General features: G+C 37.0%; 1 protein-coding gene across 5 annotated transcripts in view; it reads left to right on the plus strand.

Annotated features, from left to right (window-relative positions):
* Positions 1 to 20,222, plus strand: part of LOC110456924 (E3 ubiquitin-protein ligase rnf213-alpha-like) — a 298,096-nt gene that overhangs the window by 23,701 nt on the left and 254,173 nt on the right. For 4 of the 5 annotated variants that reach the window (XM_021507988.1, XM_021507990.1, XM_021507993.1 and 1 more), the window contains exons 4-10: positions 74 to 220; positions 4,508 to 4,654; positions 7,662 to 7,741; positions 8,580 to 8,738; positions 14,904 to 15,082; positions 15,203 to 15,498; positions 19,889 to 20,151. In XM_021507988.1, coding sequence (XP_021363663.1) covers positions 74 to 220; positions 4,508 to 4,654; positions 7,662 to 7,741; positions 8,580 to 8,738; positions 14,904 to 15,082; positions 15,203 to 15,498; positions 19,889 to 20,151 — 1,271 coding nt within the window. The remainder of the gene's footprint in view (positions 1 to 73; positions 221 to 4,507; positions 4,655 to 7,661; positions 7,742 to 8,579; positions 8,739 to 14,903; positions 15,083 to 15,202; positions 15,499 to 19,888; positions 20,152 to 20,222) is intronic. The other variant, XM_021507991.1, reaches the window with a different exon arrangement.

Genomic DNA, 20,222 nt, shown 5'->3' on the forward strand with positions numbered 1-20,222 from the left:
TTTGCTTGTTTTACTATGCCTCTATAGAACCAAGTACATATTAACAATACTGAATACTGAGTTTTTCTCTAAGGAGATGGATGTTGAAAAAGAGAATTCAACAGAAAAGGATAATTCTATGAAGAACAACTCCTCAGGATCCGCCTCCAGGGAACCTACTTCCAAAAAAGGAAAAAGTGAGGAAAGTCGTCCGGCAACAACAAGCAGCAAAAATGTACAGGTCAGAAATATCATTGACTTCAGATATCTTATATATTTAGTGTAACTAGCCTACCAATGTGATCTTAATGATTGGAACGGTATAACTAAGAATTGCAAATTTAAAAGTCTTTGTCAGTTGATAATAACCGATAGGGGCCATTATTATATAGTGTCTAACATGCCTTGAGAACCATTTAGAGATGCCCGCTTTGAATTCATATTTTGTGTGGTATCTATTCTCCATCAAATTATCAATACACTGTACTCAATACCCAACTGAGTAGACTCAATTAAGTATTCAATATTGAACTGTGCAGTATTGTATGTGCATCTATTCTTTTGTCTGTTAGGCATTTGCTTGTTTGTAGCATTCAGACTTTCTTAAAACCAGCTTGTGAGTGGTTTGTGTTTCTAGAATCCTGCCATTGCAGGGTCTATACATACTTGGGTGTACGGCTAGAGGAAGTGATGGTTCTCCTCTTTTCCTCAGTGGAATAACTAGGGCATGGTTTGCCCCTCCCAAACAACCCTCCAATTCTTTTTGACTGGCTCTACAAATCAATGTTGGCGGGCCTACAGTGCTTTCACCCCTTGTGTGGCCTTTAAGTTACCAATCAGTCCAGTGGTCTAATAAAGGTCCTACAATGAAGATGGGGTGCCCTATAGTGATTGGGTTGTCCATCCGTCCATCTGTCTGTCCATTTTTTGCTTTAAATAAAAATAAATTTACAACATTTGATATAGCGCCCTATCTAGCTAACATAAGCCACTCTAAAGCACTTTACAGTACATAGATATACAATTTTATACAGTCAATACAATTAGCATATATATAATAATCAAAACAATATTCGCAGGAGCTGCCTTATCAGGCACTAACTACTAGTCCTATGCCACCTGGCTAATATCTCCCTATGTGTGTATGCCTGTGTGTGTGCTGGAGATGTATTGTGTTCTGTTTGTAGTGGGACCGTTCTTCCAACGGTATCATTTATAGTGCCACCTCACTTGAATGCTACAGCACAGATACCGCAACACCAACCCAAGACCATTTTATACTCAACCTGGGTTGTTGGAGTTGTGTGGGCATGAGAAAAACACTTTCTCTAATATTCCATGCGTACGGCGACTTTGGGGATCGAACCCCGACCGCCTGCTTGGAAGGCCAGAGTGTTAACCACTCGACCAATCCGTTTTCCGTGTGATATCTTGGAATGGCCAGATTTTGATTAACCTTTGCTGATGTATTCCTTAATTACTCAATTCCCTCTTTCAGGTTTGATAATTGACATTTTTGTTTGTATTTAATGCAGAAGCTGCATTCTGATTGCATGGCTGATTACTATTTGTGTGATATATTCTGAATGAATCATCTAGTTTTTAAAAACTTGCTTGGTACCCTATTTATCCAAGATTTTAACTGGGGTTTGATGTTTGACCTATATTGTATAATTTTAGCTCACCATCATCAGATGGTTGGCTGTTCAACTTACCCTTGTCGGGGTCCGTCCATCCTTAAACAATTCTTGTTATCCCTAATTCTCAGAACGTTCTGGAGGGATCTTTCTCAAATTTGATATGTATGTTTCTCATGATCCTTTTTTGTGTAAATTGAATTTTGAGATTGATCAAATAAACAAAAGGCTGACAGGTGGCCATCTTGGATTTTTACTGTGAATGTTTGTTATCGCTATTTCTCAGGAAGTACTGGAGGGATATCTTTCTCACCTTTGATATGTAGGTTTCCCTTGGTCCTGTTATCAGATTTCAAAATTCAAAATGATTGCTGTGTAGCTTCTCCTGAGTGATTAATGGGGATATTGGGCTTTGCTGACCTGTTGATGTTCTTGTACCATTTTCTCTTCACATCCCAAGGTCGAGATATTTAGCCAATAAAATCTCCCATTCTGAGTCTCCAGAGCTTAAGCCCAGGGAGGATCACTTGGCCTCGCTGTGTCTCCATTGGCTAACAAAAATGATGGTTTAAAGGTTCACACCCCAAGGACTGTAAGGGATTGTGTGAGGCAGAGCATGACATACTCAAACTTTCTCGTTGGTACTCTGAGATCAATGACCACTCTGCCATCCGTCTTATCTCGGGTATAAGTGACTCCGTTAGTGACTTTTTGTTTGAAACTCGATGGTATGAAAAATGTACATGTTAAGAACACTGGCAATACATCTTACACATATACTACATGTAATTCAAAATCTTCTGGCGGAATTGCCTCCTTTTATTTTCTGTTTTGTAGTTGTTGTCTTCCTTTCTTTGTTATCACTCAAACCAATGGATATATACAGTACTGTTCCTACATGGATTTCTGTTTTTAACTTCTTCGTGTAACAACAGCGGGGTATGAACAGGGGGCAATAATGACTTACATAATAATAAGATTGTAGCGATTCCTCTGTGTAATATATCTTTGGGGCATTGATTGTCTATAATTAATTTTAATTGAACTTATACTATGTCTGCAGTGTTGTCACTAAAGTTTAAAACAGGTGATTGTTTTGTAAAAGTAGCCGGTTCAGTGTTAAGTGTATGCTGTAACTATATATATATAACTTCTTTGCTTATATATGTATAGTGTAATATAGCCTATAAATATTTAGGAAAATAGCTAGTTCAGAGTTTATGAATAGCAGACTATTCTTGCCAGCAAGTCAGCAACTGACTTTTAATGAGAACATTGAATAGCTCAAATTATTAATTAAATATGTATTATATAAATGAAAGCGATACATGGAGTTATCTCCCTTATACCATTTGTTGTATAGACTGAGGATTTATGCTAATTATAATATACATTTTGCATCAATATTTTCTTATTAACCGTTTCATCTCTGTCTTTGTCATGTCAACCTACGGAGAGAACTTATATAGGCCTAGCCTGCTGTTCAATCCTATTGTTTACTCAATAAAATATGATGAAATTAATTATTTCGGGTATGTGAATGCTCTCAGCCTGGATTCTCAGTGAGAATGAATGACTACCACCCTGTGCATCTTCAGTCCTGGAGGTGACCACATCGGTGACCTCTGTTCTGTGGTACCTCCAAAGCCTGTTCCAAGGGGTGACAAACCTGGCCTGATAGTGCCGCTATTGTGTCCTCTGCTCTAGTTGTGTCTCAGACTTGAAGTGTTACGAAGTCTGCCCTGGGTTTCCAAAGCAGCAATTCAATAAAATTGGCAAATTTATCAGGTGTTTGACCCATTTATGACAGGAAGTTGTCCCTCTCCCCATCTGGCTCAGCTGAAGCCTAGGGATTCAGCTTTCTGGGCTGGAAAGCTTGTTGACCCGAGGTGGTGTTATAAGCTAAGGAACATCACAAGAGGGAGATGATGTTGCACCTCTCTCTCTCTCTCCTTACATATGTGGATTTTTTTACCGTCTTTTGTACAGACTTTATGATTTGCTTGAGTATTAGATGTCTTTGGAAAAGCAAAGACATGCAGGATAGACTCATGTCTGCCCTTAATTGGAACAGTAATAAGCAGCTCCTTAGAGCTCTTTTCTGTCAAATGTGTTGCTATCTTGCTGATTTTCTATCCTTTATGATATGCTTGTGAATAAGCCTTGGTGTTCCTGCCTACCAATGTCCCTCTTTCCAGGCCCTACTCTGTGTAAAGGCATTTTTATGTACTGACCAACTATCTTCTACCTTCCTTGTGCTGGCTCTCTCAAGGTCGAAGTGAGCCAAATTTGTGGCAAAAAGCATTGGGCCTACATCATAGGACAAGCACCTGGTTGGTAAACTTGGTAAGGTTCTAAATCAATAAGCATCTGAGCTTCAGTCACGTGTCAATACAAGTCTTGTTAGGGAGTTGCTTAGTGCTGAACAAATAAGGATGTGAGATCATTACAAATACTAAGAGTTATAAAAAATAAACACATGAAGTATAAAATACAATTCTGTTACATTATATTAATTGATTTCCCCATGTAGGATGACCCAATTCCCCCCCCCCCCCCCCCCCCCCCCTTTAGACGATCTTGAATAGGTTCTTGGTTCTTGTCTTCAAGGAGAAAGTAAGGACATGGAGGGTCACATGTTGGAATATTGGCCAATTTTACCACTGTAATTTCACAGGAATACAAGTGCAATCCAGTGATATTTTCTATTGGGTTGTTAAATTATATGATTGTTTTCATTTTGTGGTCTGTTATTGAATAGACAGAAAGGATGAGCACTTTATTGAATAAGTTAGTTTACAGATTCAAGTAGAATGTACATCCCTTTTTTACTATGCCTCTATAGAACCAAGTACATATCAACAATACTGAATACTGAGTTTTTCTCTAAGGAGATGGATGTTGAAAAAGAGAATTCAACAGAAAAGGATAATTCTATGAAGAACAACTCCTCAGGATCCGCCTCCAGGGAACCTACTTCCAAAAAAGGAAAAAGTGAGGAAAGTCGTCCGGCAACAACAAGCAGCAAAAATGTACAGGTCAGAAATATCTTTGACTTCAGATATCTTATATATTTAATGTAACTAGCCTACCAATGTGATCTTAATGATTGGGACGGTATAACTGAGAATTGCAAATTTGATAATAACCTACAAGGGCCATTATTATATAGTGTCTAACATGCCTTGATAACTATTTAGAGATGCCAGCTTTGAATTCATATTTGGTGTGGTATCTATTCTCCATCAAATTATCAATACACTGTACTCAATACCCAAATGAGTAGACTCAACACTCAATTAAGTATTCAATATTGAACTGTGCAGTATTGTATGTGCAGTAGTGTATGTTCAGTAGTGCAGTATTGTTTGTGCAGTATTGTATGTGCAGTAATGCAGTATTGTATGTGCAGTAGTGCAGTATTGTATGTGCAGTATTGTATGTGCAGTATTGCAACATTGTATGTGCAGTAGTGCAGTATTGTATGTGCAGTAGTGCAGTATTGTAAATAAAGTATTATATGTGCAGTATTGTATGTGCAGTATTGCAATATTGTATGTGCAGTAGTGCAGTATTATATGTGCAGTATTGTATGTGCAGTATTATATGTGCAGTATTGTATGAGCATCTATTCTTTTGTATGTTAGGCATTTGCTTGTTTGTAGCAATTAGACTTTCTTAAAACCAGCTTGTGAGTGGTTTGTGTTTCTAGAATTCTGCCATTGTAGGGTCTATACATAATTCTTTGGGAATTTTACCCCCAATCTCTTAAATAGATTATTACTTCACTTTATCTGTAGCAAGTTTTCTCGTGGTAAATTTAACAGATATATTCTCTGGGGTGGCTATGAGTCTAGTCGCTTCTCTGGATGCCTCCAGAGTCTAGTGACTTCTCTTGCCTTCTTCGGAGTCTAGCGTTTCCAATTCATAGTCTTTTATAGCTTCTCCATGGATATTAGTCGCTACTCTGGAGTCTTCAGAGTCTAGCTGCTTCTCTTGTTTTCTTTGGAGTCTAGCTCGCGCTCTTATCAAGCTTCTCTGTGACTTCGCAGAGTCTAGCTTCCGTTAAATCTTTATCAAGCTTCTCTGTGACTTCGCAGAGTCTAGCTTCCGTTAAAATCTTTATCAAGCTTCTCTGTGACTTCACAGAGTCTAGCTTCCGTTAAAATCTTTTGAGAATAATTTATTACTATTAGTAGGTTTGTTATAGAGTGAGTAGCCCCTGATACGCCAAATGTTAACAGTAGGTTTTAGTACTTGTTCTTTGCTTGCACATTCATATCTGTGTCTTAACTCAAGTAATAAACAGGTTAACTCTTTCATTGTGTGAAGTTATGTATAAACTTGGGTGTGCGGCTAGAGGAAGTGATGGTTCTCCTCTTTTCCTTAGTGGAATAACTAGGGCATGGTTTGCCCCTCCGAAACAACCCTCCAATTCTTTTTGACTGGCTCTAGTAATCGATATTGGCGGGCCTACAGTGCTTTCACCCCTTGTGTGGCCTTTAAGTTACCAATCAGTCCAGTGGTCTAGTAAAGGTCCTACAATGAAGATGGGGTGCCCTTTAGTGATTGGGTTGTCCATTCATCCTTCTGTCTGTCCATTTTTTGCTTTCCGTGTGATATCTTATGAAGGAACGTTCAGATTTTGATTAACCTTTGCTGATGTATTCCTTAATTACTCAATTCCCTCTTTCAGGTTTGATCATTGACATTTTTTGTTGTATTTAATGCAGAAGCTGCATTCTGATTGCATGGCTGATTACTATTTGTGTGATATTTTCCTAATGAATCATCTAGTTTTTAAAAACTTGCTTGGTACCCTATTTATCCAAGATTTTAACTGGGGTTTGATGTTTGACCTATATTGTATATTTTTAGCTGACCATCATCAGATGGTGGGCTGTTCAAATTGCCCTTATCAATGGTCCGTCCATCCTTAAACAATTCTCGTTAATTCTCAGAAAGTAAAAGAGGGATCTTACTCAAATTTGATATTTATGTTTCTCATGGTCCTTTATTGTGTAAATTCAATTTTGAAATTGATCAGATAAACAAAATGTCTGACAGGTGACCATCTTGGATTTTTACTGTGAATGTTTGTTATCGCTATTTCTCAGGAAGTACTGGAGGGATATCTTTCTCACATTTGATATGTAGGTTTCCCTTGGTCCTGTTATCAGATTACAATCAAGTGTATAGTGTTTTATTGCCAATACTTCAAAATTCAAAATGATTGCTGTGTAGCTTCTGCTGAGTGATTAATGGGGATATTGGCTTTGCTTACCTGTTGATGTTCTTGTACCATTTTCTCTTCATATCCCAAGGTCGAGATATTTAGCCAATAAAATCTCCCATTCTGAGTCTCCAGAGCTTTAGCCCAGGGAGGATAACTTGGCCAACTGTTCTGTTGGTTATGACACCAAGAAAGTTGTGAGTTTCCTACATACCTGGGATATAGATGTTTACGTCTACTTAGAAGTTTCCCTCAGGTTGCACATGGCCAGGGATCCCATAGCAGAGAATAATCAGAGAGCGATCAAAGATGTCCCCTTTTCAGGACTTTGTCGTTGTGGACAACCCTTTTATTGCTGTTCTGGGCATTGTTCTGTAAGCAGAAAAGTTTCTGAAGGCTCCAGATTTAGCTCTTGTCTTCATGAGCCCTTCATGTCCCTTATCTGGTATTAGGAAGCATTGCTTCCCTTTATCCTGTTGATGAAGCTGTTTAAGGCTTCTTAATGCTACAGGGAGTACCCCTGTGCAGGCCATGTCCCACCATGACTTTTTTTTACCTATTTTGACATAGATGCTTTAATGACAGGGTGAGGTGCTTACCTGGATTGCCATGCTTGACCTGGTGTGTGGTCTGGTGATCAGCTATCAAAGCAGATCAATGTGCTGGAGATTTGGCATCAGTTTCTGTCAATTTGACCAGTCAGTAATATTTGTGGGCTTTTCCATCCCATTTTGCTCATCAATTGAATGTGAAAAGTTTACAAATATATGTCTTGTTCAAATACAGTAAACATTATCAATTTGAATTTAAAGATGACGTCTTTTCAGCATGCAGCTGGGCAACAGAATCTACCAACGGATATAATGCCACCAAAGAGCAGTACTGGAAATAGGTAAGCCAAAGAAATATTTTATACATTTTCGACAGATAAGTTATCCGACATAGTTCTGTCTATTTCAATGGAGGGAGGACAACACAGCAGAACCTTGCTGTTGGTTGAATTTAGTTAAGCCTTGTGTTTATGCACAATGCTGAATTACCCTTGGTAAATTAAACCTGATAGCAAGATTTTACCATGTTGTCCACGCTACATTGGAACTAATTGATGATGGGGACTCCATACGATAGTAGTATCCCTGGTGGTAAACATTCAAATTGAACTGAATTTTCCACTTAAAAAGGATGTTGTGTCACCAACCTCTTAGAGTAATGTTCTATCTATATATAGCTAGTTTAAACAATTTAGAAATATAAACAAAATGATTTGGTAACAAACTTTTACTTGTTATATAAAATTATAAATCTACAAAAAGAAGTAGGACCTAGATCTTTATGATAAAGTAGAGTGACTGTAATTATATACGCCAAGGAAGGCTGTCGTTAACAGTACTATTACTGTCTGAGTAACATGATCAATCTTTCTAAGTATTAGAGTCATAGTTTGTGTTTACTTTCAAATAAAAGGCAGACTTTTCAATTTCAGGATTCAGATTTACCTGTGTAAAAGTGTTGGCAAACTATGTGTAACAACTACTCATTCGTTTGATTACTATGATGTCTTGCTAAACATTTTCAATTTAAGGCTCATTATTTGCAATGTTTTTTCTCTATTTCTTATAGCCAAGATGCAAAAATAAAAATGGTTGCTTAATTATACCTTACATACACAATCAAGAACATAATATATATAACTGCATGTCAGTGACAAAAGGTTTACTTCTTTGTTTTAGACCACCACAACATGGTTATCCAACAAGGAGCAGATCTAGTGATGTTGCTGTTGTGTTTAAGGCCATTTTGTCACCGACCCTTTTAGATGATGTCAGGCGACCTGTTTGCATTTTCATTGAACAGTTTTCTACACAATTGTTCCTTATGGAGAAATTGCAGTAAGTTGATTCAAAAGGAATGAAATATCAAATTTAGTATAGACAATAGTATTGGTTGACTTTCCAGTAGTATCTGTTGAAGCTTCTATGTAGCCATTCCCTTGTTTTTGACACATGCTTTAGGTAACACAAGTGTCTAGGGGATCAAGCATACTACTTAATGTGGAATTGCAGAAACGAAAGAAGCGACATCTATGTCCTTATATGGTCTATCTGTCCTTACAATGGAATCTGATATCTCCTTACATGGCACGTCATTCAGTACTTTTCATTCATATGCAAATTTTTTGGCAATGACCCAATAGTGTCGCATAAGTGTAGCATAATTTATAAGCAATTGGTGGACTGCAACTATAAAGCATAGCCGAGGAAGGTGAGTTATGTCAAGTGCTCATTTAAGCTCATTTTGGACTCCAGTTTTGATGAGGAACCCAGTACTTCCATCACAGATTCTAGTAAAGAAGTACATATTTGGTATCAAAATGATCAACTACACCTTAGCAGCAGCAATATAGCGAACAAAATGAGCTTTAGATTAAAATAATAATAATAATTTGAGGTTCTTATATACCGCTTTATCACAACCTAGTTCGTAGGTTGTCTCAAAGCGGTTCACAAATTATTATCCGTGGTTATAGGGCCTTTGCAATCAGCCTATATCTTTCTCAACTCCCTGGGGAGCATACAGCCGGAGCTGCCATTTCAGCTCAAACAGCTAGCATTCAACAGTTCTAGCGCTGCCCAACCTCATACTCATTTACAGCTGAGTAGACTGGAACAAGCGAAGTAAAGTATCTTGCGCAAAGATACAACACAGTACTGTGCCTTGACTCGAACTCGCAACCCTTCTGTCACGAGCCTGGCATCCCACCACTAGACTACCATGCCTCCTTGCTGATTTTTCAGGTTCTTTAGTATTTTGCAACAACGTTGCCAGTATCAATCTGGCAACGTTGTTGCAAAATATGAAAAAATCGTTGTGTGGGCCAACCATTTGGGATTTTTACCATTGGAGTGGACCCACATTTTGACTGGAAGCATCCCTATGTGGTGGGGATTCAAAACTGTACAAATGGTGTGGCTGAGACCCCAGGGGGATGAGGGGTGGGGCCAAAAGGGATCAATTTGTCTATATTGCTATAAACAAATTCTTCTCTAGAACTTAGCAGTGGATATCAACCATATTTTACTGGAAGCATCCCTAGGTGGTGGGGATTCGAAACTGTACAAATGGTGTGGCTGAGACCCCAGGAGGCTGAGGGGTGGGGCCAAAAGGGATCAATTTGGCTATATTGCTATAAACAACTTCTTCTCTAGAACTTAGCAGTGGATATCAACCATATTTGACTGGTAGCATCCCTAGGTGGTGGGGATTCAAAATTAGAGGGGCTGACCCCCCCAGGAGGATGAGGCGCGGGACTGAAAAGGGTTATTTGGCTATAATAATATTTTTTTAAGCGACTTCTTCTCTGGAACTAGGAGATGAATATCAACCATATTTGGTTGGAAGCATCCCTAGATGGAGGTGATTCAAAACTGTACAAATGGTGGGGTTGACACCCCAGGGGTCTGAGGGGCGTGGCCAAAAATGGTAATTTGGCTATTTTGCTTTAAGGTACTTCATCACTAGAACTTAGCCATGGACATCAAGTATGTTTTGTTGGAAGTATTCCTAGGTGGTGGGGACCAAAAATTGACCGACCAAGTTTGTACATATTTTTATACGTCCGTCAAATTTGACGAAAGTATTATGGTATTGGGGTGTTCGTGCGTCCGTCAAGCTTAAACTATTGTTTGTCCGGCAATCTCCTCCTACATTTTTCGACCGATCTCTTTGAAACTTGGTATACATTATAATCATGATATGAATTTGTGTCTCCATTGAAAGAATTTTTATTCGACAATTTTTTCAAAAGTAATTGCCCTTTGTTCATTTCAGTATTTGTTTTTTTGTCCGGTGATCTTCTCCTACATTTTTTGACGGATTTCTTTGAAATTCAGTAGGCTAAATAATCATGATATGTTGTTGTGTTTCCTTGAAAAGAATTTTGATTCAACAATTTTTGCAAAGCCAAAAGTTATTGCCCTTTGTTTATTTCAGTATTTGATTTTTGTCCGTCAATTTCCTCCAACATTTTTCAACAGATCTCCTTGAAACTTGGTATACATTATAACTATGATGTGAAGTTGTGTCTACCTTAACGATTTTTGCAAAAGTTATTGCCCTTTGTTTATTCCAGTATTTTATTTTTTGTCCGGAGATTTTCTTCTACATTTTCGACTAACCACTCTTAGAATAATGCAGATCTTATTTCAATGTAAGAAAGTATATAACACTATATGGCATTCGACGGTGTATATTGTTCCGCCCTTTGGTACTCTTGTTTGTAAAGTAACCCTGGATTAGTCAAACCGCTATTCCTCGAATACCCCATATTACTGGAACAAAAATTTGTGTCCGACTCTTCATGGTCATAGTATTTATCCTATCTATTCATCGACCAAGTGTGACCTGTCATGCCCGGCAGATATTTTACCTTTTTATCACACCGGCATTGATGTCCACATGTCACATGGCACAGGCTGCGGTCCAGGATCATTTTGCTTATACAGGTGTCGGCTGGACGTCAGATAATCAGAGGATTAACGGCAGTATCATTCAGTAACTGTACCGATACCCTGGTGTAGCTGCATTATCATTCTGTGTGCATATTCATTTATTCAAGACAATGTTTTGACATTGATGATTTGATGGAAGTGTTTATTCACTTGGTTTGTAAAACCATATTTCGGCACGGCAATGTTCAGCGGAGATCACATAACAGAATTTAACCAACTCTAAAGATATTTTAACTTGAATACGTTGTGATTGTTAATTTCGTTATCAATCAACATTATGATAACAAGGATTCAAGATTTTCTTCACTTTAAAATGATCAAAGAGTCCCTCTCGTTTTGATATTTTGTAAAATTGATGTAGCCGATTACAGTATGGTGGACTATGTCAAAACGACAAGTATGTTACACCTGAGCTTTTTAATTTTATTTACTTTCTTAATACTGGAAAAGCTTTAAAATAGCTAAACAATGAAAACATTTAGCCATTTTAAATCTTATTAAATGCTGTCATCTTGATTAAACTTCTTTTTTATTCTATCATCTACTATCTGCGATAGTTGCAGTGCTCATACTGTCTGTTCTCCCACCTGATATTTTTTTTTTAATGACGATGTCGGTCTAACCAATGATTTGTCGAATATAGGTTGGTAAGTATGGATTATGAAAAGTTCTTGTTACACAACCAATAAATGTTTCTATGTGACGTTTCGATGACTAATACGATATATAGTCTGTCACCTTAATCAGAGAAATGACCAGTGAAGTGTATGCACACAAAGGTGTAAAATGTGTATGAGTTGTCCACAAAATCGATGTTGATTCGGCTATGCTGTAAGCGTATGTACAATGGTTGTTATATATGTACAGAAATGACTAGATTCAGCTATGCTGTGTTTATCACTTAGTCATAGATGTGCGAGAGTCTTTGAGCCCCCTCATCTCGATTTAGAACTGGCCAACGGCAGCATATCCTGATGGCTTCTTTTATCTGTCGCTTGAACAGATTGCTCTCTCACTGTCCAATACTTTGGAGTTATCTCAGTCAATCACATGATTTTTCTGTGTGGCATGGTCTGTGATTGCCGATTTATTTATCTGAAACTCTGACTGCTTCCTTTCTGATCTGGTGAATTTTCTTCCTTCTTAGGTTTCCGTATCTTTCCGGTGTTCACCAAGGTGGACCCCAAATCGCATTCAAGTCTCTCTAATATACGATGCGTTGGAGTTTTTGTGTCCAATTTTGTATACATGTTCTGTGACATTTTCTTTAGGTGTTCTATCCTTAGGGTACTAGGAACTAGGATATTGCGAGCATCTTGTGGGGCTTCATGGCTGTTGCTGTGCCATGGCCACGATATATCCTCTGGATGGTTTTGGATATACCTTTTATATACTGGATTACCACTTGACCTTTGGTTTTGTTATGATCCTTGATTGGCCTTTTCTTGTTCTTTAAACATCACATAGAAACACTTATTGGTTGTGTAACAAGAACTTTTCATAATACCATGTATTCCTCAAACTTTTGATCTGGACCCTACAGTACCAATGCATCAATGCATTGCATACATTGTTTAAATGCTGTGGAGATGCAGTGCAAGTATTACCTCTTCCAATATTCATTGAAATTATTTCCATTAAACAAAATTTGTCTAAAACTTTTGTATGCTTACATGTACTTGTTATGAAAGGTTTCCGCCAATAACTTGTTGGTCGGTCAGCTTCAGCTGCATATATGCTCTCTGGACACAAATGATTGGGCAGCTGGCGGGAAAACCGCTGACCAATTTCCAACGCCCATCCCAACAAGTGTATACCATTTTTCAACTTCTGTATAATCGGTGGAAAGATCTACGAAAACCACCACTGTTTTTACACGAGTTACTGGTATATGTTCTGTTTATGTTTCTATATTTATTAATAACTAGTTTGTTAGAATGTACATTTGTGTTTACAGCTTAGTTATTATATTTCTTATTCGTACAGATAATTAATATTGATAATGATCTATATAATGTGTGCTTACCCTGTGATATATTTTTTCTATACTTTCTATTCAAGTTGATTGATCCAATCATGCAAAAGATACAACGTTGTAATGTTGTATGGGTCTGATGTTGCGCAAATAAATGTAAATACAAATAAGGTGTTTTTTTGAATGTTGGCTCGAATTGTACTCCGTTGTATACCCAGTCATTAAATAGTCTCTTCTCAAAGGTTATCTTGAAACGTTTGCTCAATGTTGTACTAACGTGGTACACCAAACCATTTAAATAACCTTCTGAAAGATTATTTTGAAATGTTGCTTTGGCATTGTTCCAACGTTGAATAGCAACCTTTTAAGTTTTCATTTCAAACGGTATTAAAAAATATGGCTGGATTTGAACTAACGTTGTACACCCAACCATCAAAATCATTATCTCAAAGGTTATTTTAAAATGTTGGTTTGATGTCGCACTTTGGTTGCTTAAAGATTATTTTGAAATATTGTGTTTCAACGTCATACTTGCGTTTTATACCAGACCATGAAATCGTCATTTCAAAGGTTATTTTTAAACGTTGGTTCGAGTTTGTACTTACGTTGTATACCCAACCATCGAAATCGCCATTTCAAAGGTTATTTTGCAAGGGTGGTTTGACGTTGCGCTATAATTTGCTTTTAAGAGAAAACTCAAATGTTGTATAAGATGTCAGCCCGACGTTGGTAAGACATTGTATACTAAACTGCGACCAATACAACCTTATCTGATGTCTGCCAGCTGGGAGTTCTCTAGTTGAAATTTTATTTGTTGCTTGATCACTTTATTATTTTTAACAATGTGTCCTCATATGACTGTCTAGGCCCCTGGACCTCTTGTTTCAAGTGTATTTATGAAGTTTTCTAGTATTTCCAAAGATGATTAATATCAAACTTATTTCACAGTGAAAACAAAATTTGTGTTCTTTCTTCCTATCAAATGAGAGGGAGACATATTGCTGTATAAGAACTGTTTTTTTGTCTCTCTGCATGGTTACTTTTGGTTCTTCTAATAGCATCTCGTTTGGGCTGTAGCTTTTCAATTAAAGATGTATTGAAGAAACTTAATTGAATCATGCCTGCATCACCCATAGAGGTTGGGAAGTTCACTTAAATTAGGTCACCATTACCATCATGTCCAGGTCAAAGGACAAAGTGCAAAATATTCAGTTATGTTTTTATCGGGCGAATCAATTCTAACCGTTTTAAAGATACAAAATTTGCATCCCTCACAAAAGGTATTAAAAAATAGTATTGTATTGATTTTTGGGGAAAATTTATTTGAAATCTCTTATTGAAAAACTGAAGCAATGACATTACCTGCCAAAGGGAAGAGGTTTTAAATGGAACACTCTGTACTGTTATACTGGTGATAAACCAACTTCATTTGATTCATGTGTTCATATAAAAACCCACCTACCGGTCATACATATATGTGTTACATTTCTATAGGTAAATATTTCTTGTTGTACATTATATTGACAGTTTGGTAAATGCATTAATTGCTTTCCACTCTGATTGATTTGAAGAACTCATGATGATGGACTTGTGGAGTACAAGGGGACAGTGACTTTTCAACAACAAGAAACTCACAGAACATATTGGTACAAATATGGTATCATGAACCAGTATGGACATTTTATCCCTGAAAACTTTTGTAATCATCAAAATCGTCGGTTGAACACTCCAAACGCAAAGCGTAATGCAGGTAAATACTTATGTTTCTATATCGAAGGAAAACATGCATATATATTACCATTATGTAGCAACATACAGACATTAATTTATCAGAAGTGATTGTATCAGTGATAAACTTTTCCTTCCATAGGCATTTGGTACAGGTTTGATGGAGTTGTAAATGGTCATCTAGATGTACCTTGGTATTCCCAAGTGGCGTCAGTAATATTAAAAAGACCTGAACACCAATCCATTTTGAAAGGAGATGCAAATAAATCACTGCAAATATCTTTTGGGTACCTTATGGATGAATTACAAACTGGACATATGAGTGGGGCTGAAATTCTTGACCTATATGAAGACATGATCACTGGATTAAACAGAGTGTACACCAATGCTGCTGTTGTGTGGAGCAGCTATGTTGACTTTGAACATCATGCTGAAAAGGTAATACATTTTCTCCATTTTGCTTTTAATGAGTACAAAATATTTGGTTTGCTTTAGTCATCTATGTGTTTGGTAGCAAAATTTTTACATGAACACCAATCTGCGAAGAAAATTACTTTAAGCAGTTGAATTTATTATGAGTCATTTGTTATAAATAATGGTTAACAATAGTGATAATTCTGTAGTTGTTGAATACTTAGACATTAAAATATGACTTTTGGGTAAAAATGACATAATACAATTGTAATCCATTTAACATAGCAAAGTTCAGTTATTATTCCAAGCGAAACAAAGTTGGCAGGGTATAAAGTATTGGGTCTGTCTGTCCATGTACATTCTGTAATACTCCACACAACAAAGAATGGGGTTGTCTGTCTGTGAATCAGCCTTTAGACACACTGCTGTTTTTCCATCTCCTCTTCAAGTACTGCACTGATTTCAATGATTCTTGGTACACAGAACTCTTACATAGAGGGGATTTGAATAAAATATATAGATTTAAATTACCGGTTACCTTCACAACTAATGGAGTAATGCTCTAATCGCACTACACCTCCCGAAGTACTGCACCTATTTGAATAGTACTTGATATAAATAATGCTTACATTAATGAGATTTTAATAAAGTATATAAAGTTGTGTTACCTCCTCTTATTTACAAGTTTTTTTCCTACATTTAAATAAGTTGTTCCCACACAGTACGGCACAGATTTAGATGATGATACTTGATGGACAGAGCCATTACATCAAGGGGACATAAATAAGTATTGAATAGGCATCGCCTCCCCTTTGTTTAAAAATACATCCTGGAAAGAATTATTCTTACTGTTCTTGGCATAAGCAGGGGTATTTTAAGTCTGCCATTCTGGTGACAGTTCTAGTTAGCTCACCTAGCCTGAAGGGCCCGTGAGCTTATGCCATGGTGCAGCGTCCGTCTTTCTATCTGGCTGGCATCAACTTTTTTTCTTTTAACAAATTCCTCTCTATAAGTAACAGGCTTGGGATGATGATATTTGGTCAATATCATGCTGAGATGAAGGGCTATCAAATTTGTTAAACTGAATGACATTAGCCCACTTTCAAGGTCAGATGTTTAAAAAATCTTTAAAACAATTTCTCCTTAATATCCATAAAGCCTAGTATGATGATATATGACTAGGAGCATGCTGTAATGAAGGACTATCTGATTGTTCCAATAATGACAATGATCCTCTTTAAAAGTCATATGGATCAGATGGGTTAAAATCTTCAAACAACTTCTTTTCAACAACCATAAAGCCAAGGGTAATGATATCTTGCCAGTAGCATGTTAGGATAAAGATAAAAGGCTACTATTTTTGTTTAAATTAATGACTTTGACTACTGTCAAGGTCACCTGTACAAATAATTTACAAAACCTTTAAACAGTATCTTCTCAAAATACAAAAGTCTCAGGCTGGTGATATTTGACCAGAAGCCTGCAGGGAGAAACTGGCTACCCAGTTTGTTCAAGGTCACAATGGTCAAATGTGTGAATCTGTCAAAATAAATTTCTTCTAAATATCAGTAAGGCCATGGGTGGTGATATTGGGCCAGTGGCAAACCTGGATGTAATGCTACCAATTTTGTTCAAACATATTTTAACCTTGGCCTTCTTTCAAGGTCACATGACAACATCTTTTCAATAACCAAAGCTTCTAAGTTGATGATATCTGGCCAGTAGGAAAAATTGCTACCTTGTTTGTTCAAATGAATCACGTTGAACTATTTGCAAGTCAAATGATTATAGAAATCTTGTTTTTTCTTTTCTAAATAATAAAAAGTCCTAGGGTAATATTTGGCTTGTAGCTTGATAAGTGATATGAGATTAACATCAGGTGAGTGATACAGGCCCATTGGGTCTCTTGTTATTGGGTAATGAGAAGTGATAAATAGATAATACATGCATCAATCATGCAGCTAGGGTCTGTACTGAATGCATGCTGTGGATGCTGAATATCACCTTCATATAAATATTTAGAGACTTCCTTAATATTCCATTATATATCACATCAAGACAAATTTTTGATTTATATCTGGGTGACTTTAAGTGCTACAGGATAATTCTTTCCTCATATATCACATTTAGTAAAATTATGAAGTTTAACGTTAGTGCAGGCAAATTCGCCATGCACCCAAATTCGCCACCCTGCGACGAAAAATGCCATATGACGTCATAATACATAAGATGTGACGTAAATAACGTCACCAAAGTCTTCAGCACAGTTAAAGACTTCAAACATTTCGACAGGAAGAGGTATAAGAAGGGAAAAGTTATATTATTAATCTTTGCGACGGACATCTCGTCAACTAAATTCATTAATCAGAAGCCTGTTGGTTGTTATTTGGTGTAAATTCATTACATACACATTGACAATACCCATATCTCAACGCTAATTGTAGTTAATGGTCGACTGAGCCATCAATGCAAGTATATTGTTTTTCTACAAGTGTACTTTGGTAAATACAACGTACTGACGACCCAATGCTTGTTTATGGAATTGACGCTCGGAAAGATTTGATAATTCATTTTCCATTTTCATGCAATGTGTATTAAGAATACAATCAACCAGTATCTTTTTAAAGGTATTGTTTGCGTCTTACATTCAACCATCTTACAACACTTAAATCAAAATACCATCTGGAAATTTTCTGGATTTATATTTGAAAAGAATTTGTTGTTGGCCTGAAATTGTACGTAGAGACTGACACTGAGTTACCAAAGACTGACTTTTACATGAAAAAGTATGTACATTTACAACACCTGGACGGGCAGTTTTTGTTGAATAAATTTTCAAGTCCAAAAATTGTTTTAATTTGTCAGATGTTTCCTGTTGATGTGCAAGATGATCGGAGAATGTACATGTGACTAGTTATCCAAAAGTGTGTGTGTGTGGGGGAGGGGGGGGGGGGGGGGGGGGGGGGGGGGGGGGGGGTGTACGTTGAATGCCCTGGACCCTCTCATCCTGACCCAAAGAAAAAGCTATATAGAAGTTTATATTTAATTCAGGACTGAGTCTGTATTGCGTATCATGTAAATTGACATTATCTCAGCCAATACCTGCCATCTTTCTCAAACAACATTAATCAGTTTCTTCAAGTTACCGAAAAACTAACTATCACAACTAAGAAAAGCCATATATTTCAATGTTAATCATTGTTACACACACACATTTGGAGCTGTTCGTATCGGTACAGCTTGTGTAACATAAACATACAAAAGTTTACATTTAAACATTTAGATTGCTTGTAAATAAGTAAAATGTTTGGAGGTGGCGAAACTGTCTGCACCTTTGAGCAAAACCATGGAAGGCCTTATGACGTCACAAATTTTGTTGCATGACGTCATTCATGCGTGTTTACAACAATGTTTATTTATAGGCATTTCAGTCAAATCTTCTTCTGTATTGGTGCTCGTCGGCATTTTGATACATACGGTTTTTGGACGAATAATGAACCGAAACCTTTACTAATGTGACAATTTGCCTGCACCAACGTTATATCTTGGTAATAAAATTACTACATGGACAATACTTGCAACAATAATACAGCTAGGGTTGCTCTCCTAAACATACCTTGTCTATGCTGAATTTGACCTACCTTTTATGTTTCATTGACTTGCTGAAGGAAGAATAGTCTAGATTTCATGTATTTTGGAGCATTAAGGTTACTATTCATATTTGCGCTAATTTTTTATACATTTAGCTGGAATGATTTTGTTGCACTCTGTTCTTTTTGCAATTCCATAGTTTTGCTACATTGTGATGTCTCCCAATATGACCTGACAGGTGTCATGCATAAAAAGTACCCCCCTACCAAAAAAGCATCCAGATACTTTTTAAAATGTACCCCCCTCCCCTCGTATAAAAAGTACCCCCTATGAAAAATCATATATTTCTATATTGTTAATCAAAACAAGTTCAGAAGTTGAACAGGACGTTAAAGGGGAATATTTATCTTTCCCTACCCCATCAAATCACCCCACCCAACCCACCAACCCAAAGGGCCAGGAAATTATGAAACAATAATTTTCAATCACTGGCAACAATATTATGTTTTGGTGGGCATGTAGAAACATTTACATTTATGTTAAATTCATCACCAAAACTCTCTTCAACTCGCCAACCCCATTGCTTATCACAATGTGTGTTTTTTACCCATGGATTATCCTGTTGCAATGACACAAAACCCTAAAGAGACAATTTTTCTGTTTGATCTCTGCTCATATTAACACACGTAATTATCACCACCAGATAGTGTTTTATGTATCCCATTCATGGCTTTACTTTAAAAGCCACATCAGAGCTGTCATCTCAAGTTTATGGCTATAAGATAGAGAATGTGCGTTTCTTTACAACTTTCTTTTATACCAGGTTATCAAACCTCAGATCCAACAGATATTGCAGCAATTGCGGAAGGAAGTTCCTGAAGCTCCACAAAACTGTCTGAAGTATGCAGTTATTCTTACCTTAGTCCATCTTATCATGAAAAATGGACTTGGCTACCATTCACCATGGAAAGATGAAGAGAAGGAAATGGCATCCATATGTGCTCTCTTTCAACTTCCTGTTTTAGAAAAAAATGCCCTACAGAAGGAAGTTGACAATGTGAAAGGCAGTTTTCAAGGAAAGTTGAGGTAATTATATTCTACTGGAGTGATTTCAACAAAATCTCTTAGCTCACTTGCCTAGCTGTGGCGTGGCGTCT

Source organism: Mizuhopecten yessoensis, unplaced genomic scaffold (genome assembly GCF_002113885.1).
Source record: "Mizuhopecten yessoensis strain PY_sf001 unplaced genomic scaffold, ASM211388v2 scaffold8949, whole genome shotgun sequence".
Lineage (NCBI taxonomy): Eukaryota > Metazoa > Mollusca > Bivalvia > Pectinida > Pectinidae > Mizuhopecten > Mizuhopecten yessoensis.